This window comes from Hemibagrus wyckioides, linkage group LG15 (genome assembly GCF_019097595.1).
Source record: "Hemibagrus wyckioides isolate EC202008001 linkage group LG15, SWU_Hwy_1.0, whole genome shotgun sequence".
In the NCBI taxonomy this organism is placed as follows: domain Eukaryota; kingdom Metazoa; phylum Chordata; class Actinopteri; order Siluriformes; family Bagridae; genus Hemibagrus; species Hemibagrus wyckioides.
In genome coordinates, this window is record NC_080724.1 from 164,285 (window position 1) to 186,477 (window position 22,193).

Genomic DNA, 22,193 nt, shown 5'->3' on the forward strand with positions numbered 1-22,193 from the left:
CAAAATAACAAAACAAGTTATGCTCAAGAGAATGTTGAGGTGTTCCTAATATAGCGGAGGATAAGTGTGTAGAAGAACTGTGTGCCGGTGTGACATTTCCAGAAACTTGTTGCAGTTCCCATATTTGACCACTGTATACAATAAGATCTTCATGTTGCCAGGTTGTACAGTTGCACATTTTAAATGGTGGCCAAATCAATGAAATATCTGTCAAAGGGTCACTCAAATGGGCTAATTAATATTCTTAACTGGATTTAAAGTGTATGAAGACTGATGTGCTGTATATGAAGGCTTACTAGACAAACTACACAGTCCTCATCCACACATTTCCATTTAATACTGCCTATGATGTTAAATCTAATCTGAAATAGTTTTATATTAGAGGGGTAAAACTGTAATATGTTTAGCTAAACGTCTCTCTGTTTTCATCTGCTAAGTAGCGATATCAGAGACATTATCTTGCCTTGTCATGACTGGAGAAGTTTTGTTTTTTTTTACAAGTGAAAAAAGTCCATTTTCACTCTCAGATAATGGCTAAAGCATTTTATATTTAATAAAAAAAATCTTTATTTTTAATCTACCAAGAAGCACAAAAAAAACATACAAAGAACACAATAATTCTTGTACATTATGTGAAATTTTACTCTAAATAAGACTCAGAATTCCGATTCAGATCTGAGTTATTATATTAAATATTCTTGAGGTGCCAGTCATTAGGCAAAACACTGATGTTCATGATTCACGAATTCAGTGAAGGCCTTAGATTTACTGGAACCAGTCTCATAAAAACTATAGCAGTACTAAAGTCTTCAAACCCAGCACATATTAAAGAATGTTACAGTTATACCTGTGCCTTAACACTGTACACTTTTTCAACACAAAGTTAACATAAAATATATACAATTTTTTAACAATATAACATTTTAATTACAAAAAAATAAAAATAATAAAAAAAAACTATATACAGCTGGGTTTTTAAATTTGAAACCCTTGGAACACAAGGCAGAGGTGTACTCCGTCTCAGCCTGGACACCTGAGTGAAATATGTTCAAAATCAATAAATGAAAGCAGTAACTGCTTAAATAACACAATCCTAGAAAATCTTACTTGTTTGGTAGTAGTCATAAACTTTCATCACAGCTGGCTTCAAATTCTTGACAGGAAGCACCTGCTTAATATGTAGCTTATAGTTGATAGGAATATTCTTACGGAGCTGTTGGAGATTCAGTCATATAGTAAACACACTCCATCATATCTGTTTGTGTGTAGTGTATGGTGTTAACGAAAGGGATTAATAAACTCTCACCTCTTTGATATACATGATAATATGGTCATCTTTCGAATCTACTCGGTCCACCAAAATGGCTTTATTCAGCTAAAAAAAAAGTAAAAATCATTCCACCATTGCTTTAACACTCCAATAACCAGACATATTACAGACTTTTATCAACAGTATTACTCCTTACTTCACCAGGATCTGCTGTGAACCCTGATAAGAGTTTTATGTCCACTATGATCATGTTAGTGCTGGTAAGTGTCCCAGAATATCTGAAATAAAAACATACTCAAAAATGTCAGGAGTATTTACAGCATTGATGACACCAAATTAAGTATAAATTCTATCGTCACTGCAGATTAAAGTGTCGTACGAGGATATTGAGCCATTAATCATTCTATTTAATGAATTTAACCCAAATACTGTCTACTATGTAGGTTTGAGACAATTCATCACATATAAGGAGTTATCAGCAATTTAATCTCTTCTAATCCTCCTGAGTAATTTGTTCACCATTTTTTTAATTGGTTGTCAAGGATTCATCATATATTTATTCTTACGTGATGGTGAACTTGAGGAAGAGAGCTTCTCCAAAGGATTTTTTGCAGTTTCCCTCAGATGTAGTCATGATGCTCAGTGTACTGATTTCAGAAGGTGTTGGAACATTGTAGAAAAGTGCTGCCTGCAGGTGGGGATCAAAAAAGTCAAACTATGAAGCAGTCAACTGCAGTCTAGAGGGGAGTATAAGTATACCTTAGATATACGCTATTCTGAAACTAAAGTTATCTTTTTTGGGATGCTATTTGAAGCCAGTATCAAGGACATACATATATAGGGTGAATTAAGGCATAATTGTAATTTGGGACAGCATAGATCAGGTTAAGTTAAAATGTAAAAAAGCATGTTTTTATGCTTCTCATAACTCTTTATATTATGTTATATGAATTAAGTGATGTTATTTCTATTAGACATTGTATTGTGAATTTTACTGATCAGAAAATAAATTTTACTAAGTTTAACATCTCATCTGTATGAAATTGTGTGGATCTCAGAGCATCATACACAAAAAAATACAAAATAACAGATTACCAATATTTTCTATTGGTAGTTTTTTCATTGGAAAAATAATGATTTTATTATTTATTATTTATTTATATTTATATTTTATATTTATATTTATTTATTTATTTATTTATTTATTTATTTATTATTATTTTATTAATATAAGGATTGCACCTTATATTAAAACAAACATGCAGTGATTAACATGATAATTACAACTAAGACAATTTGTGCAGTAATATATTGGTAATAGTTATACTAGACTCTGATTAAACTTGCAATCAGTGTTTGCAATCTTTTTTCTTTTAATTTATGTTTAATTTGCATTTGGACAGCAACAAAAAAAAGCAATTTAGTTGGCATTTTATGTTCATGATTTTTTTGAGGGTGCTTAAAGTTTATAGACCGCTCCTTTAACCTGCTTGTGTTTTAAGGCAGCCGATTAGATATAGCATCTGAAAATCCCCATCTCGGATGCTTCTTACTCCAGAAAAATCTTGTAACCTCTTTCCTCTACCAGAGGAATGAGCTACATGCAGATTGTTTGGATAATCTTGGTGGGGATCCTAGAAAATCTATTTGAGCATGTGCTTAGACTTTGAAAATAGCCCAAGATAGCCCAAGACAGGATAAGTTAGATGCACTGACCTGCACTGAGACACAGATGGAGCCCTTCACATCAATGCTGTATTTGCCAGGAACATCCTGCAATGATCTTTCTTGGTACAGTAACTTGTTGTTCTGGTTCACATCAAAGTTGTGATTGTCTCCATCTGCTGACTTTACAGTTACTGTGCTAGAGCCTTCTGAGCTAAACACTTTAGTGGAATACAGAGCCAGAGCATGGAGAGCCACCACTGTGTCCTGATTGGAAAAAAAACATTGATTTATCATAATAATGGCTAAATGCAAAAGAGGCTAAAGGAAGGGCTGCAGATTAATTGAGTGGATGAACCTGGGTGGATGAAAAGCCTCCATAGGGATTTTGCTGCTTCACCAGCCACTTGACTATCCTATTAGCGTAGCCCAAATCAGCAGCAGTGAGTTGATCTGAAGTGAGAATGGCTAGCAGCACATAGGAGCTGATTTCCACTGACAAGGAGCCATCATTGTCATCACTGTCAGAGTCATCTAATGCTGATTGAGACCAGTGGAGATGACCATCTAAAACAGGTTTGTTTAGATTAGTGACAATGCCAAATTACACTTTACTGCCCTAGATTGTTCACAGTTTGCAAAAAAAACCCAACATATTTTAAATGAGTGACTTAAAACCTGATTAATCAGAGATTACACTCCTTGCACTTAATATTATCGAAACTATCTTCAAAGTCATATCATGTGGTATAATGAATGTAAGATGGTTTATTTAGCATTTTGTTTCCTAATGTACATGTAAGTTTTCCACATTTTTTCAGTAATGTTTCAGTTGAACCTCTGGATGTTATAACCATAACAGCACCAGATGATTATTTCCTTTGTCCAAAACAGCATATTAGTATACTGTATTATATCAATATGCCAATATTGTTATTTAAGCATCCTAGTCAGTTATAGAATGCAGTTTTGGAAAGTGTCCAGAGTTCTCAATAAATGTGTGATACTTGCCTCTCCAAATAATATAAATGATAAATGTTATATTTGCAACTAACAAAAATGATAAATATTAACTGATTAACTCAGTACCTTCTTGAATGGAGACATTATCCAGCTCTTTTAGTAGCCGCTCTCGATTTTCTTTGTCTACAGCCAAACTGAAAGTATAGGCCAACAGCGCAGTGGTGTAGGTGTTCTTCAGGTTAGAAATAGAAGATTTTAGGCACAACAGCCCTTTATTCACAACAGGATCCTGCAATGAAAACACACATCTAGTACACATTGTATATATATATATATATATATATATATATATATATATATATATACACTACTCACAAAAAAGTTAAGGATATTTGGCTTATGGAAAATGTAAAAAGTTCACACTACAGTGATATTATATCATGAAAGTAGGGCATTTAAGTAGAAGCTGCAATGGTGATTTCCTCATCTCAAACAATTTAGTGAAACAAAATCCAACAACAGTGGTGGTATACCACAACAAAAAATCTCAATGTCTCAATAATCTGTCATGTGCCCTTGACCATCAATTACAGCTTGACCACGACGTCTCATGCTGTTCACGAGTCGACTTATTGTCTGCTGAGGCATGGCATTCCACTCTTCTTGAAGGGCGGCCCTCAGGTCATTGAGGTTCTGGGGTGCAGGGTTACGAGCCTCTACACGGCGACTCGGCTGATCCCAGAGGTTTTCTATGGGATTCGGGTCAGGAGAAAGTGCAGGTCACTCCATTTGAGGTACCCCAGCCTCCAGCAGCCGTTCCCTAATGATGCGACCTCGATGAGCTGGAGCATTGTCGTCCATGAAGATGAAATTAGGCCTGTGTTGTTCATGCAGGGGCACAATGACTGGATTAATGATGTTATTCAGGTAGTATTGGCTTGTCACTGTACCATTCACAAGATGTAGGTCAGTTCTGTATTGAGTGGACACACCTGCCCAGACTGTAACACCACCACAACAGTGGCTGATGCATAGCGCTCTCCTTGACGTCTCCAACATCGTTGGGTCCATCATTTCTGCTCAACGTGAATCAACTTTCATCAGAGAACAGCACTGAGGCCCACCGGTCCCTCGTCCAGCGTAAATGCTCCCTGGCCCGACGCCTGTGCCTGGGGGTGTGGTCAGGTACCCTTGCAGGTCGTCTAGCACACAGGCCATGCTGATGTAAACGTTTCAAATGATCTGACATGACACTTCATCATCCGGTTCCGCAGGGCACTGTTCACAATGAAGCGGTCATCAACGTGGGATGTGGCCAAAGGATGTCCACTTCTATGTCTTTCTGTGACTCTTCCAGTCTCTCTGTATCTCTGTCCCAACCTGCTGATGACACTCTGTGACACTCTAAGCTCAGTGGCCACTTCCCTCTGAGAACATCCTGTTTGAAGCCTCACAATGGTGAGGTTCTGTTGATCAGTTGTTAGGTGTGGTCTTGGTCTCATGATGTCAAAATGTGAACAGCATGATGAAGAGGACTGTTTAAATATCAATTCTAATGGAACCAGAAAATTTATTGGTGGATTCATGGATCAAACACCAGTTGTGAATTTTGCCGTTAAGCACCTTGTTAGAGAACAGCAAGTTCTGCAGAAAGTACTGAAACACTGAACAGTTGGACATGTGCATTCAGAAGTGTAGAGAAGATCAAATTAAGTTCACCTGGAAAGGTTATAGTGCATTTTAGGTGCATCCTGAAATTTCACCTGAAAGCCCAATATCCTTAACTTTTTGTGAGTAGTGTAAATTTGCTTTGTCATGTCTCAAGCTCTTACCTGCACTGCAATGCCCAATTCAAGGAATGATGCAGTGATATAAGCAGTAATGGTCACTTCATCTTTCACACCACCCTGTAATATATGAAATAGAAATTCAGTCAGTTTATTCAGAAATGTGTTCCGCAGTATGGACACCCCAAATACAAGACATACCTTCATTCTGTTATTGAACAGATTTCCCTGTTGTATAAAACAGCCGTCTGATCTCTGCATACCTAGGAGCCATTGCTTTATACTTTTAATGTTTTCTGGATCAATAAAGATGTAATGTTGTGCTTTGCCAAAAGTCCTTAAGACAAACGCAGTTAACCTGGTGGTGGAGATTTATTTTTATATACAAAAACATTTTGTACATTCCAGAATGATATTAAAAAGATAATAAGAGTATTTATGAAGAAATTTTAGTGTTGATAATCACTTGTCATTAACACTACCTGTTGTCCACAGTGTCTGTGGACAATTTTTCTTACCATGTGTTCTCCTCTCCCCTGCCAAATGTGCTATATCCACCACTGGAATGCTTATAGTTCAGTTGCCTCTGGTATCCTGTGTAAAGACAAATAACTGATTCTGATTTCCTGAGGACAAATATATATTCAGAATGGCTAGTATTGACCTGTAAAAATTATAAAGAGAAATATAATCTCACTGACCGCTCTTTAGAAAACGAGTAGCCTCCTCACGGATATCTGAGTTGAGCTGCTCAGTGTTCTCTAGGTATTGAAGAATGTAGATATTGGGGGCAAGGATAGCGATGTTTTGTTCTCCACAGCCATATGGCATCTTTAGCAGTCCATCCAGATTTTTTAATGCACGGCCAAGTATTTCTCCTACAAATGAACACAAAAGTACACATATAAACATATAGTTTATGAACAACGTAAGGTGCACAACCATACCCTGAAACTACACAGAACTAATTCTGATTCATATCAAACAGCAGGTTAACAGAGTGCTGACTAGGAAAGTCCCGGAAAGTTACCTTGCATTTTTAGCTTTGATTTTCATTGTAGTTAATTTCATACAATTACACAGTTATGTGTTGTGATATTTTATATGATTATACATTTCATGAGTATCTGCATAGTCAACACAAAGTAAATCAACTCAAGTGTATGTAATTCTGCTGAATCCTAGGGACGTAGGGCACGAGAAGGGGACACAGTGGACAAGGTGCCAACACATTGCAACGCAAGGTACAATCACAGACAGTTTAGAGATGACAGCCAGACTACAACGCATGTCTTTGGACTGGGGAAAGAAACCATAGTACCTGGAGGAAACATCTGAAGCACGGGAGCACATGCAATCTCTATGCACACAGCGTGGAGGCAGGAACCAAACTCCTAACCCTGGAGGTGTAAGGCAACTACTAAGTCACCATGCCAAGCCATGCTAATCGATTACTTTCTAGGCTGAGTAGCCACATGTAATAGCATCCACAGACACAGGGCCAGAGGGAGCTCCTTGAGCAGAGTTTGGTTTGTTTGTTTCAGCTTGTTTTTTCTGAATGTCATGGGTGATGGTGCACAATGTTGTCTTAGAACCTTAGAAATCTCTGTTGGAGCCCGCTTAAAGGGCCACGAGGTAGAGGTAAGAAAGGTGCTATAATCTCTGAGTGCATGCTCTACTGTTCTTTTCCCAAAGTCAGATGGGAGATTACATGTTTGTTATATAACCAACAACTGACTGCAATCTCTTTGTTCAACCCTATACTTCATGTAGATGAGATACCCTGGACTTGACTAAATGACAAAATTCTTCAGGTACAAGGTTTCCCCATTTGTGGTCCAAGCAGTGGCGGGCCATGCGTTTCACACCTAGGCCTTCACTGGTGTCCTTCCTGAATTAATCCACCTCTATAGCATCATTATGACGCCACGGCAATAGATAGTAATCAACTGTTAAATAGCAAAGTAAAAAGAAATTAGTCTACAGTACTTCACACCTCATAAGGAATAGTCCATTTTATTACAGTTACTTTTCTCAAAAAAGACATTCTTGATGCCGTATGCAGCAAACTGCAAGTGCGCTGTGTCACAGGCTCTTATAGCGAACATGAATAACATTACATTACATATAGCAAAAAAACACATTAACATAATTCAGTCTCACAAGTTTCCTTTCACTGCAGCAAAAAAAAAACACAGTCCACCCCGGGGATCTGGAATGAAGGCAAACTGAAAACCCAGAAAAAAAAGAAAACCCAAAAGCAGAAATGGTTCTTGAAAAATCTTACCAACTATTTTGAAGAATCACAAGGATTTTCTTGAAAATGCCTTGAAAATGCATTTGTAAGGATGTCTGCGACCAAATCAATTTCTTCTCCTCTGTCAGCCATTGTGAGTTAAAATATATATTTTATTTAGTTTGTGCGGTTCACTGCCTCTGACTACTCCAATTATCCAATCAAAGGACGGGAAATTGCTGACGTAACCGTACGCCTGCTAGATGGCCCCAGTGACGCCAACTCCAAATCTGATTGGTTAATGGAACAGATTCATTGCCACTTATTTTAAGCTCCAGGCACCTGCACTATTTATTCTGAAGGCATTAAGGCCGGGCAACACATGATATCATCCACTAGCTGAAATATGATTGGATAAATACTCTTATCATAAATATACACTACTGGAAGCAGAGCAACCGAGAGAAAAGCTATGAAATGTAGAGAATAGACTATTGGGAATAATTTAATACACATTCATGGAAAAATATATTAAATATATTAAAATGCAAGTCAGTGATTCAGATCACTGCTGTTTAGGCCAGCAGAGAAGGACTTACTGGCCCTGACAGTCCACCACTGGGTCCAAGGAACACCTGCACATCTGGAAGATATCTGCATATGTTGTAATCGGAGACTAAAAGCAATCATTTGGACACTCGGAGGAGCAGGCTTGATATTAAGCCAGAGATTGCTGTCTTGCCCAAGTACAAGTCAACTACCTTGGCTCTAGCATTGGACTAAGTGAATGTGAAAAGTTGACAGCATTGCAACATGTTCCCAGTGCAAACCAAAAAAAAAGAAAATCAGATGAGTACCTTTCTTCTTTTTTTTACCATTTTGTTGAAAACACCCTAATGTGTTTTGTCTTACCAAGAACTGAAACAGAAGCTCGCACTGATCCCTCTATTACATCCTCAGGAAGAATCAGCTCCAGCTCTTCCGAAACACTTGTGCCTAAAAGTAAAATAAAAGGCATTTCCATCTTTATCAAGTAGTAGAAAATAACATTAACAAACGTGTTTGTGTAAAACAATTAGATATGAATCAACTGCAAAATATTTGCAAGTCTAACCATCGGGACAAAAAAACCAGCTCAGGCTCTTCATCTTTTCAGTTCCTTCAGCCTACACGGGAAATAGCTTTATTAGATCATAGCATAATAAGGAAGAGTTTTAGAATTTAAGGTTACACTTATTTTGGAGATACTGACCTGTACAATGAGGCTTCGTGTAACAGTGTCAATACGACCTCTCTCTGGAACACTCACAATCTCATTATCACACACACTCTGGGATTGTTCTGCCTCTGCACTCACGGTCACATTCAAGACTCCTGTAGCATAATAACTCATCAGTTCTCCACAATGAAATATAATAAACATATGAGACTCAATATGTGTCTCCAGCTAAAGTGGTTTGAAGTCTCACCAAGCACAGAGGGAATCAGAGTCCATTTGAAGGTCTTTCTTCCATTTGCACACAGGCAGGATGAATACTTGCCCTCAGAAGATGGTTCCAGAGTGTAATCTGAGGAGGGGGCTGGAGTCACTTTAACCTGTCAGTGAGGCACAGCTGATTCATTTACTGTGCATCTCAAATGTCACAATATTTGTGAAAATGATCTTGGTCTTGCAGTACCATAATGCATTTGGAAAGATAATTGAAGACAGTGGCCTTCAGCTCAAAAACCTCTCCCCGGATAATGGAGTAGGGCAACGAGAGCTCCAGGAAGAAGGGCTGAAACACAGTGAGCTGAACAGGAGGAGCTAGACCCAGACCCCTAGAGGATACACAGAAAGCCTCTGTCTCCCAAGTGGTGATGGTGTCAGGAACAGTGACAGGAAGCTGTACTGATCCAGAGTCCCTTGAGTTGGAAAACAAAACAATATAAACTCATAAAGCCACAAAGATTGTGTAGAAACATGCCAATTAAAACAGTTACATTTATTAATACTATTCTACTGTAGGATCCCCAATACATTAAACTGCAAGCAATTTACAGAGGTGTGACATAATACCATTATATGAATCTGTTTAGTGTTCAAGATTCAAAGAACTTTATTAATCCCAGGGGGAAATTCCAAGCTAAATTCCATGTTACAGTTGCTCTAATGAAAATAAAAATATAAGAGAAAAAGAAAGAAATATAAAATATGAAAATAAAATATAAGAGAAAAAGAAAGAAATATATATCATTTTTGTAATTCCATTTACACTGCAAGTGGGCATTGTCGATACTGAAACGTTTTTTTCGTTGGCTCTTTTTCCTTTGGTAATTAGAACACAATATACTTCTCTTTTCCAACCATGTCTGAGGCTCACAAAACGTCTTGTATAACCTCTAAAGTGTCATAATTGTTCTCACCTCTTTTGTATTTATTCTTAATTCGTCTGTGTATTTAAACCCTTGTGTTTCAATGTTCCAGTACAAAGTTTTATCATTTAATATCCGTTTCTAAACCCTGTTTCTTGTGCAGTTCTTTTATATGTTTTGACTTCTTGGTTTTCACCCATGAGTTTGAATATGCATTATCCAAGTTTATCTTTTTTCCCACCTTTTTCGGACTCCGACCATAATTATTTGATGTGAAATAATGTTAATCTAATGCACTTGCATCCTGCCTTTGCTCTTCTTATGCTCATGTTGCAACAGTGAAAAGGGCTGTCACCGCCTATTAGCAGATTTACTTCAGATGTTGGTTTTGTTACATTCCAGAAATATTAGAATCAGTTATGAAGCTGGGAGGCGGTGCTGCTGTGTGTAAAATTGGGATCCGTCTCATTATGATGTCTGTCTGATATTTTTTTAAATAAAGATAGAGAATCATCATTTAAAGATGATGTCAATCATATGCTGCCCTGTGTACAGTGCGCAGTCGAAGTGAATGATATGGAATCTATAAATCTATAAATATTATTATATTGTTTATAAAGTATTTAAAATATATTTTATGTGGTTGTAGAAGCAGTGGGAATTTTGTTGAAAATTGGCAAACCCTCCCCAAGAGCTTCTGCATGCTGTTCATGAAACTAAAACCTCACACACACACACACACACACACACTATGTTGCCAAAAGTATTCGCTCACCTGCCTTGACTCGCATATGAACTTAAGTGACATCCCATTCCTAATCCATAGGGTTCAATATGACGTCGGTCCACCCTTTGCAGCTATAACAGCTTCAACTCTTCTGGGAAGGCTGTCCACAAGGTTTAGGAGTGTGTTTATGGGAATTTTTGACCATTCTTCCAGAAGTGCATTTGTGAGGTCACACACTGATGTTGGACGAGAAGGCCTGGCTCTCAGTCTCCGCTCTAATTCATCCCAAAGGTGTTCTATGGGGTTGAGGTCAGGACTCTGTGCAGGCCAGTCAAGTTCATCCACACCAGACTCTGTCATCCATGTCTTTATGGACCTTGCTTTGGTCACTGGTACACAGTCATGTTGGAAGAGGAAGGGGCCAGCTCCAAACTGTTCCCACAAAGTTGGGAGCATGGAATTGTCCAAAATGTCTTGGTATGCTGAAGCATTCAGAGTTCCTTTCACTGGAACTAAGGGGCCAAGCCCAGCTCCTGAAAAACAACCCCACACCATAATCCCCCCTCCACCAAACTTTACACTTGGCACAATGCAGTCAGACAAGTACCGTTCTCCTGGCAACCGCCAAACCCAGACTCGTCCATCAGATTGCCAGATGGAGAAGCGCGATTCGTCACTCCAGAGAACGCGTCTCCACTGCTCTAGAGTCCAGTGGCGGCGTGCTTTACACCACTGCATCCGACGCTTTGCATTGCACTTGGTGATGTATGGCTTGGATGCAGCTGCTCGGCCATGGAAACCCATTCCATGAAGCTCTCTGCGCACTGTTCTTCAGCTAATCTGAAGGCCACATGAAGTTTGGAGGTCTGTAGCGATTGACTCTGCAGAAAGTTGGCGACCTCTTCGCACTATGCGCCTCAGCATCCGCTGACCCCGCTCCGTCAGTTTACGTGGCCTACCACTTCGTGGCTGAGTTGCTGTCGTTCCCAAACACTTCCACGTTCTTATAATACAGCTGACAGTTGACTGTGGAATATTTAGGAGTGAGGAAATTTCACGACTGGATTTGTTGCACAGGTGGCATCCTATCACAGTTCCACGCTGGAATTCACTGAGCTCCTGAGAGCGACCCATTCTTTCACAAATGTTTGTAAAAACAGTCTGCATGCCTAGGTGCTTGATTTTATACACCTGTGGCCATGGAAGTGATTGGAACACCTGATTCTGATTATTTGGATGGGTGAGCGAATACTTTTGGCAATATAGTGTATATATACATGTCTGGCATTTTCAGAAGAGCTTTCAGGTTGAGCAAAAATAAATACTCCATCTACATTCATATTCATCTACAGCCTATAAATAAACATAAATAAACAAAATCATACAACAAGCTGATATACTAACCCCACTTCAGACAGCTGCCAAATCCAAGTTTCTGGGAAGAATCTGCGAACTGTCTCACTCGGTTCATAATCTACTGATTCTTCTTCAAATATTGAACCAACATCAGACTCCATCATTTCCATGTCTTTGAAAGTGATTAAAAGTAATTAGTACACTTAAAAGATTAGTTTTTAAAACCTATTTTAAATGTTAGAAGATATTGAGGACTGTGTAGTACAGTGAACCCCGCAAAGTCACGGTTCAGCATTCGTGGCAACCCCCGCAACTTCACAGAAACAGCTGATTGGCTGCTGCCCTGTGACGTATCTCTGGGGTTCGCTGAGTGTTGTTTGCTACAAATTCTGTACTAATACTAGGAGTTACAGCACGAAGAGTCATTTTTAGACACCACATGCAAAAAAAATAATTCAGCATTCATACGGTTCAAGATGCAATTTAAACGGCCTTTGCTTTAAATCTATCTCTTTTTCAACTACGAATAATTGCACGTGTATGTTATAACAAGCAATATATTAACCACATATATACCAAACGAGAGCAGAGTATACTCACTTCCATGCAGAGTATACTTCCTTCCAGCTGTAAATCCTCTGTTTTACTGAGTACCTGAGTTTACTGTATTTTTATTAAATTAAATTACATTATTACTGTATTTGCCCTACTTATACCAAAGAAAACAACAAATATACAACTTTAAAAATAGGCTTTTTTTCCCAAATTTCCGTTTTTTTACAATTCGCGGGTGCTCTAGGAACACAACCCCCGCAAATTTCGGGGGACTACTGTACACTGGTATCAGTGATATGCATTTAGCTGTAATATATTATTATATACTGTATATAAAATTTTTTGAATGAATGTAATTGATGTATAAGATGGAAAAAGGTCAGGATGTACCATAATATTCGTAACTACTCAGATAATTCACACTTTGGTGTCTTGAACAGTGAGTTTTTCTCCCAGCCAAATTTGTTATCATCTTCATCCCCACTCCCTGTTGGGTTACAAAGTCATAATTAGTGCAGTAAATTTTTAAAAAATGGCATAGAAAATAGTTACTATGTAAATAAATGTAAATAATATGCAAGTAAAATTGTCAGACTGTCAGACTCCAATTTGTATGTCTAATATAACTAATTTCAAACAACTTTGTTGTCAATTCAATTAAACAAAGGTATTTGTTGTGTACTGTAATAACATTTTTACACACATATTTACGCAGTCAGTTATTACATTTGACCACCAATCTGGCTTTTACCTTTATTGTACTGTAAACACAGTTATCCTCTGCATCCTGTGGAGGCCTATCATCAATCCAATAATCCATATCCACTTCATAATGTGATCTCTATGGGAGATATAGTTTAACATTACATTATTATAAGTATATCATATACTACTAGTACTTACTTAGTGACCTTTTTGTGTACATTAAATTAACAGAAGAGATTAAAAAACTGCTTTAACTTTATATACAATGAATAGTGATTGTACACATTAATATTGTTCCTATTGAAATCCTACCAAGGTATTTTTAATGTATTGTAAGCATGGCCAATACGTACATCATATACATCATCTTCAGATATAAGATGCCAGTCTTCAACCACAAAGGGATAATCTGACATAGATGTCACTGGCAACAATTTAAACATCTATGAAAGACATATTTCACTGATTATTAGATATCATATACAATATGTCTCAAAACACAAACACAAAACACTTTGCAATCTTAAAAAAAGCCAAAAAATGTTTTCTGCAAGGAATAGCAAACTCCATTATATATATATATATATATATATATATATATATATATATATATATATATATATATATATATGAATGAATATATGTGTGAATATATATATTTTTTATTTGCCCCACATTCCTTATTTACTAGTAATGTGCTTGATTGTGAGGCAGCATAGAGTTAACACATCTGAGCTGAACATAGCACCTTGTTCATTAGTTGGCATTTGGGTTTGGGTTGCTCTCTGTGAGTTCTGCATGCTTTTAGGTTTTACATGCTACCTCTGGGTTCTCTGGTTTCTCCCACCTTAAAAATATGCCATTCCTTAATGTGAATGATATTGCAAATGTGTATATAGTGTCCTGTGGTAGACTGTTATCCTATCCAAGATGTACACTGCTCAATAAAATTAGATAAAATTTAGACTTAAATCACACATTGGATCTTGATGAATAAAATATTCAAGTTGAAAATCTTTACTTATATTATACATTGTGTAATTTCTTGAGAAGAACACGATAATGGTCAGTGGACACCAAAATCACCAACCTATTCAGGGTTGGATTTAAAATTACACTGAAAATCAAAGTAAAAAATTCCAATTACAGACTGATCCAACTTGCATGAATTTCATCACGACAAATCATAATGTGTATGGCCTTCATGTGGCTGTATGCATTCCCGACAATGTGTGGGCATCCTCCTGTTGAGAGGGTGGATGGTGCCTGTATCCAGGCAACATTCAGCTCCTAGACAGTCTGTGGTGCTACTTGCTGGCCTCAGATACTCTGATACATAACGTCCCCTAGGTTCTCAATTAGATTCAGGTCTGGGGGACATGAGGGCCAATTGATTGCATCAATGCTTTCGTCATCCAGAAACTGCCTACACATTGTCATGCACCTGGAGGAACCCAGGGCCCACTGCACCAGCATAAAGTCTGACAAGGTGCCTAACAGCAGTAAGCATACCAATGCCTAGCACATGGATTTCTATGTGACCGTCCAAGGATATCACAAGACCATCACCAACTCACTGCCAAACTGGTTATGCTGGATGATGTTGCAGGCACCAAAACATTCCCCATGGAATGTTCTCCAGACTCATTCACATCTGTCCACATAGAAGAACCGACAATCCTTCTGTACAGACGCAATTCAATAATCAGATCAGCTCTTTGTCTATAATGGGGATATATGCCAAGTGCCCACATGTCTAATCAAAGACCTATGTCTAAGTAAAGACACTTGGTGGTGGAAGTCATCATCTCAGCTAATCGGCAGGCTGGGTGTTAGGACCCTGTGATAACTTGTCATTCCATAAGGAAAATCTCATCATCATAGGCAGTACTTAGAGGTACACTGCTTCAGGAGATTTGTGCTGCTCCTACCTGTGCAAAACATTTCTAAGATCTAGAAGATCTATTCATCACCCACCCAGTCCTCACATTTCTGGGGACTTGTCTTGGTTCAGCAACACTTCCAGCCTGATCACCAGCTCTTCTTCTTCATGAGATTACTAAGGAATAACTTTCTTTCTTCAGTTATCTTAGAGAACTTCTACCACTGTTCAGTTGATGTTGAGAGCATCCTAACCAGCTGTATCTCAGTCTGGGAATTGCTCTTTTATGGAAGGGAAAGCACTACAGAGGGTGGTAAAAACCATCCAGCGCATTATTGGGACCCCACTTCCTGCCACTGAGGATGTTCAGAGGAAGCGGTGTCTGGGTAAAGGATCATCAAGGACACCTCTCATCCAGCCCATAAACTGTTTACCTTCAGGTTCAGGTGCCTGTAGTCCAAGACCAGCAGGCTAAAGAAAATACTTTTTTTTTGTCTGTATATCTGCACATATGTTTATATTTCACCACTGCTTTGCACTCTGGTTAGATGCTAAGTGCATTTCATTGCCTTGTACCCACGTGCAATGACAAATCTAATCTAATCTAACCTAATCTGATCTAATCTAATCTATAGATTATACATGTGTTAAAACACTACCCCTAGCCATGAAGAGGGGATAATTCAAATGTCGGCTCTGTATGTAACTGTGTGTCTGTGAACAGACAACAACATCCAGGGTTTCCTGTCACTCCTATGTGAACCCAATGCGAAGGGAACTGCACTGATGATGTCATACATTCACAACTCTCACAGTCAGAACATGTGAATCGCCACACAAACAGTAACCTGAGTCACCTGCTTTGTATCTTAACAGATACTTCTGAAAATTTCACAGTACAAAATGTGAATAATTTTAGGATATAAATACAGATTTTAGCATGATGGATTTAGGATTATACAGGGATAAAAGCTAGAATGAAATTAATTCACTTGGTACTTTGTTTTAGCAGTAATAGAGTGTGCTAGAATTTAAAACAGGCTCAAAAACAAAGCAATGTTAGTGCAGAAGATTAAGTAAATCTTAACCTTATTTGTGTTTAGACGGTTCTCAGAATCCAAGATGAACACACTCTGATCCACAGCACTGAGGCCACACAATGAACCAGGATGAGCTGAGAGCTCAAGAGTGTTCTTCTCTCCAGGAACTGCCTCGGAGGGAGAGAACTGTACCGAAACCTGGAGTCCATTCCATAACAAAATGTTTAAGTATATTTATCGTCATCATCTCAGACAGAAATCAGATCAGAACTCTAAATAATCCATTACAGTAAATGACTGTAACCAGAAAATAATACATATGAAAAATAAGATCAAATCTGAATGTAGTACCTGATTTTTAAAACATTTTTCCACATCAAAATTCTTCCTTGCAACAACAAGATTTTCACTGGGCAGGGCAGAATATGCCAGAACCTGCACTACAGGAGCCAGCTCAGCAACAACTGACAATTTGAATGAGATTTTCCCGCTTTTCAATTCTGTAGAGTCTTTCACTTCAACTTTCTCAAAACCATGATGAACTATGGCTCCTTTAGATAAGACCTGGACCAGAAAGCCAAAATACATGTTCATCACTGTCAGGTACATTTTATTTTCAGGTGTTGGAATTGAAGGTAATACAGGTGGTGTGAATTTCCATACAATCTTACTGAGTGTACTTACAGTGTATATAAGATCAATGCTGTAACTTCCAGTAGTTTCCCCAATGATATAGTAGTTAATGGTTACGGGAATTTCACCACCACATTTAAATGGTTCCTCTGAGCTCTCTATTGACAGTTTACTGAACACTGGACTGTGGGGTGTAGTAGGTTGGAGCAGCTGTATACGCGTGTAAGCAGTTGAAAAGAATGGTGTTTTGTATTGGTGGAATCTTTCCTCTGGATAGACACTTGCCTAGATAACAGGAAAAGTAGTTACTAGATAAAATTAGTTATAAAAATCATTTGAAATGAATTCAAGTCTTTGTGAGTGCTTAGGTCATCGTCTCATACCCTCAGTGTTATCTCTGTTTTAGGATGTTCAGGTGAAGGGACTGAAAAGTCTGCCAAGCCATTACTATCTGTAGTAAGAGTGAGTAGCGTTTCAGACCACCGTTCACCTTCTGAAAGATACACCTTCTTGTTGGGAATTGGTGTTCCACTGAAGGTAGTAACTTTAATCTGTTAATCAGAGGAAGAAGCTTTGCTGTCAAAACTTGAAAAATCTGACAATTGTCAAAAGCATTGCCAAAAAGAAATGTAAGTGGAGGAATAGAAGTTTGAAAGCTAGATCTTACTTTTCCTTCTATAGCTCTCTCCCATTCAAACGTTTTTGGCAAATCCACAAGTTCCACTTTACCAATTTCATATGTGAGTGATATGATTACAGATTTTACCATGGACAATTCTAAACAAAAAGACCAACATAAAATACATATGTTACTAATATTGATTAATATAGTTAAATATAAATCAAATACATTTTACATCTATTTCAGCATAACTTGAAGTTTACATTAGAAATCAGATTGTGTTTTTCTAGTGCTTTGTCTCCCTTAGGCCAGGTTCACACTGCACGATTTTCACAGTCATCGAATCACTGTTGCTTTCACACTGCACCGCTATCTGTGTTAGCATTCAGTCTCTGTGTTCACACTGCACCGCTATCTGTGTTAGCATTCAGTCTCTGTGTTCACACTGCACCGCTATCTGTGTTAGCATTCAGTCTCTGTGTTCACACTGTACCACTATCTGTGTTAGCATTCAGTCTCTGTGTTCACACTGCACCGCTATCTGTGTTAGCATTCAGTCTCTGTGTTCACACTGCACCGCTATCTGTGTTAGCATTCAGTCTCTGTGTTCACACTGTACCACTATCTGTGTTAGCATTCAGTCTCTGTGTTCACACTGCACCGCTATCTGTGTTAGCATTCAGTCTCTGTGTTCACACTGCACCGCTATCTGTGTTAGCATTCAGTCTCTGTGTTCACACTGCACCACTATCTGTGTTAGCATTCAGTCTCTGTGTTCACACTGCACCGCTATCTGTGTTAGCATTCAGTCTCTGTGTTCACACTGCACCACTATCTGTGTTAGCATTCAGTCTCTGTGTTCACACTGCACCACTATCTGTGTTAGGATTCAGTCTCTGTGTTCACACTGCACCGCTATCTGTGTTAGCATTCAGTCTGTGTGTTCACACTGCACCACTATCTGTGTTAGCATTCAGTCTCTGTGTTCACACTGCACCGCTATCTGTGTTAGCATTCAGTCTCTGTGTTCACACTGCACCGCTATCTGTGTTAGCATTCAGTCTCTGTGTTCACACTGCACCACTATCTGTGTTAGCATTCAGTCTCTGTGTTCACACTGCACCGCTATCTGTGTTAGCATTCAGTCTCTGTGTTCACACTGCACCACTATCTGTGTTAGCATTCAGTCTCTGTGTTCACACTGTACCACTATCTGTGTTAGCATTCAGTCTCTGTGTTCACACTGCACCACTATCTGTGTTAGCATTCAGTCTCTGTGTTCACACTGTACCACTATCTGTGTTAGCATTCAGTCTCTGTGTTCACACTGCACCACTATCTGTGTTAGCATTCAGTCTCTGTGTTCACACTGTACCACTATCTGTGTTAGCATTCAGTCTCTGTGTTCACACTGCACCGCTATCTGTGTTAGCATTCAGTCTGTGTGTTCACACTGCACCACTATCTGTGTTAGCATTCAGTCTCTGTGTTCACACTGCACCACTATCTGTGTTAGCATTCAGTCTCTGTGTTCACACTGTACCACTATCTGTGTTAGCATTCAGACTCTGTGTTCACACTGCACCGCTATCTGTGTTAGCATTCAGTCTCTGCACCACTATCACTATGGATCGGTGACAGGAGCTTTCACACTGCATGACTTCACAATGGTTAGAATCACCGACTCTGTCTGGTCCGCAAACTGTGTTTCCGAACGTACGCCAGAAGTGATAAGGAAATAACGCAAGATCACACGTGAGATCAGAGTTCTTGCATGAGACTGGAAATGTTACCCCGCAAAAAAAGTTTGTGAGCCAAATGGTCAGTGGACAATGGTCAAGTTTCTGCTTTATTTCTGTTTGATGTAATTGTAAAGCTTATTTATTCTGATACAACTATATTTAAGACATTTTTGTCTGATAAAAACCTATAAACTCTGTTAAACTATTATATTGTGCTCTAACTGAAGCCATGCTTGCTGATATCAGGTTCTAAAACTCCTCCCTGAACTGTCCGCTGCCCTGTGTCTTGCTCTCTATTTGGCTGCAGGTCATCACCAAGGTATTTTTCAGTCAGAACTCCTTTCACACTGCACAACTGAGTTGTGGACAACTGAGGTCCAGATATTTAGCATACCAAATATTTCACAGGTGTCTGTGACTCATCGTGACTCGGTCAGACCGAGTTTTTGGTCCACTTTGCCTTGACTTTGCAAAAGTAGTCGGTGGCTGAAAAGTCGTACATTGTGAACTCGGCATTAGCTCTCACCTGTTCCTTCCTCTGTCAGTGTAACAGTAGCATTAAGACGGTCCTCAAAATCTTTGTTAAATTCAGAATTCATGAAAGGTGAGACATTCAGTATATGTAAGGCACAACCAGTCTGACCCATCTATTAGAAAAACACAAAAAAAGATATAAGGTGAGAACAATATCAGTATGGAGATAAAAACATTAGACTCTTTAATATATTGTTACTTACGCACCTCCATTTTTTCAACCAGACATGGTGAAATCCTTGGAGCGTTCTGATGGTGAATATAATTCTGCCAAAATTCACGACACACTTGCACCAGTGCTGCACCAGGTACGGGCTGTCCATAAGTGTACCTTAAAAATGCACAAGCATTGACCTTTGTTTCAGACAGTGAGTTTTCAGACAATACAGGTATATGCTGAATTCCTATTTTTGTTGTTTTCTTTTGAAGCTGTCACATACGTTCCACAAATCTCCAGTTTCAGCTCCTCCTCACCAACACTGTGTTGTTCTGGCGCTTTTACTGTAATCTCAAACTTGGGTAAAACTAAAAGTCAAATGTCAATATTATGTTTTTAGAACTTATTGTGTACTGTATATTATGTAGTCATTACAGGTAAATTAATAAAAAAATCTTACCATACTTTTGCACCATAAAATAGTGTGTGAATAATCCAGTTCCAACATCAGCAATGATCTGATATTGTCCCTGTGGAGCCTCAACATTTAGTTCATGAGAAAGCTGCAGCATCAGACCTGCTGAGGTCACATTCGTCCACTGACCAATCCTGTTATGATTATTATCCTGATTGGTTCATTAAAATATATTTAAAAAAATAAAATAAAAAAAAACAATATTAACTAATTATTAAAATGAACAACAGTATCACAAACTAAATAATAAAAACAAACAAACAAAAAAAACAATAAATTAGGTATAGTTTCATTTTCTTACCTCAAGTCTTACTGTGCTGTACTGTAAAGGGGAGTATAACAGGGCATAAATCTAATTAAGATATTTTTTGTTTTATTACTACAATATAAAGATATTACACAAAGAAGGGTGTAATAATAATCTGTGCAGTTACATGTAAGCAGTTAAAACTTACTTTTCTGAACTCATTTATTGCACTAAAAATCGATAAGCAAATATTTGAATTAAAAAGTGTCTTTTACCTTTTGTTCAAGGGGAATAAAATTGGAATCCATGGTGACAATCCTGAAATTTACTGTGAAAAAAAGAAAATACAGAAATGTTGCACAGAAATCTGTTTTAAGCTGCATCTACAATTCTCTAACAGCCTTGGAACTGGTGAGGTATATTGCAGGAATTAATCACCTGTTTGGCCTGGATTGTAGATGGGTTTATCAGTCTGAATAAATATTAATGGGTTGTAGAATTTAAACATCACTTTTGCTTTCTCTGTTATCTTAAAGCTTTCACCTTTGACCTCTACTTTGATCTCCTGTACTGATTCTCCCTCAACATGTGGAGCCTGTGAAGATGTCATGGAGATTGAACCACATCAATCACAATACTATAACATAAAAAAATAAAATAAAAGTGTGGGGAAATAAGTATTCAGACACCTCTGCTTTTGTTATTTAACATAATTTCAGTACAAATATCCTTATTAAGTTTTTCAACATACTGTATAGATTTTTATGTAAATGAACTCATACTTGTTTCTTCACATTTATAAGTATGAAGTCAAAAGACATTTATCTGTGGAAACTTAATGTGGAAATACAATATTCACTGGAAATAGATTAAAATAACAAAAACAAAAATTTCCAAAACTTATTTCCCCTCACTTTATATGGGATTACTAACCTTAAACTGGGTGCAGTGGTGACTCTCCTTTACCACTGTCTCCTGTAAAATACTTTTCTTCTGGTCCTTGTGAATCAGAGAAATGTCCATTTGCAGAGTCTCATTAGGCTTCATAAGATCAACACACAGCTTAGCCTCAGAGCCAGACTCTATGACTGCAGGGAATGTCACTATGAAATATCTAAAAAGAAAAAAATATATCTATTTTGTGATTATTCTTTACTGCTATATGTGAATAGCAATTAAGAGATACACAATGATAAAGTAAAGAAGGGTTATGTAAGATAAACTATTGTAGGTAGGTGACAG

At 38.0% G+C, this 22,193-nt stretch overlaps 1 protein-coding gene across 2 annotated transcripts in view; it reads right to left on the minus strand.

The window, feature by feature from the left end:
* Positions 1-550: 550 nt before the first annotated feature.
* The window catches only part of LOC131365795 (alpha-2-macroglobulin-like), a 30,046-nt gene continuing 8,403 nt past the window's right edge, over positions 551-22,193 (minus strand). Inside the window, exons 2-35 of one of the 2 annotated variants that reach the window (XM_058409658.1) lie at positions 21,885-22,065; positions 21,390-21,546; positions 21,227-21,279; positions 21,006-21,056; positions 20,690-20,855; positions 20,513-20,597; positions 20,280-20,403; positions 20,065-20,185; positions 17,842-17,951; positions 17,558-17,725; positions 17,226-17,459; positions 16,893-17,105; positions 16,590-16,739; positions 13,973-14,062; positions 13,666-13,755; positions 13,305-13,401; positions 12,408-12,531; positions 9,601-9,826; positions 9,391-9,517; positions 9,174-9,295; positions 9,036-9,087; positions 8,834-8,917; positions 6,387-6,563; positions 6,204-6,279; positions 5,887-6,043; positions 5,731-5,805; positions 4,025-4,187; positions 3,294-3,502; positions 2,987-3,202; positions 1,837-1,958; positions 1,467-1,548; positions 1,307-1,375; positions 1,108-1,213; positions 551-1,033 (exon numbers count right to left, since the gene is read on the minus strand). In XM_058409658.1, the coding sequence (XP_058265641.1) occupies positions 924-1,033; positions 1,108-1,213; positions 1,307-1,375; positions 1,467-1,548; positions 1,837-1,958; positions 2,987-3,202; positions 3,294-3,502; positions 4,025-4,187; positions 5,731-5,805; positions 5,887-6,043; positions 6,204-6,279; positions 6,387-6,563; positions 8,834-8,917; positions 9,036-9,087; positions 9,174-9,295; positions 9,391-9,517; positions 9,601-9,826; positions 12,408-12,531; positions 13,305-13,401; positions 13,666-13,755; positions 13,973-14,062; positions 16,590-16,739; positions 16,893-17,105; positions 17,226-17,459; positions 17,558-17,725; positions 17,842-17,951; positions 20,065-20,185; positions 20,280-20,403; positions 20,513-20,597; positions 20,690-20,855; positions 21,006-21,056; positions 21,227-21,279; positions 21,390-21,546; positions 21,885-22,065 (4,387 nt within the window). In that variant the 3' untranslated portion in view covers positions 551-923. The remainder of the gene's footprint in view (positions 1,034-1,107; positions 1,214-1,306; positions 1,376-1,466; positions 1,549-1,836; positions 1,959-2,986; positions 3,203-3,293; positions 3,503-4,024; positions 4,188-5,730; positions 5,806-5,886; positions 6,044-6,203; positions 6,280-6,386; positions 6,564-8,833; positions 8,918-9,035; positions 9,088-9,173; positions 9,296-9,390; positions 9,518-9,600; positions 9,827-12,407; positions 12,532-13,304; positions 13,402-13,665; positions 13,756-13,972; positions 14,063-16,589; positions 16,740-16,892; positions 17,106-17,225; positions 17,460-17,557; positions 17,726-17,841; positions 17,952-20,064; positions 20,186-20,279; positions 20,404-20,512; positions 20,598-20,689; positions 20,856-21,005; positions 21,057-21,226; positions 21,280-21,389; positions 21,547-21,884; positions 22,066-22,193) is intronic. The other variant, XM_058409659.1, reaches the window with a different exon arrangement.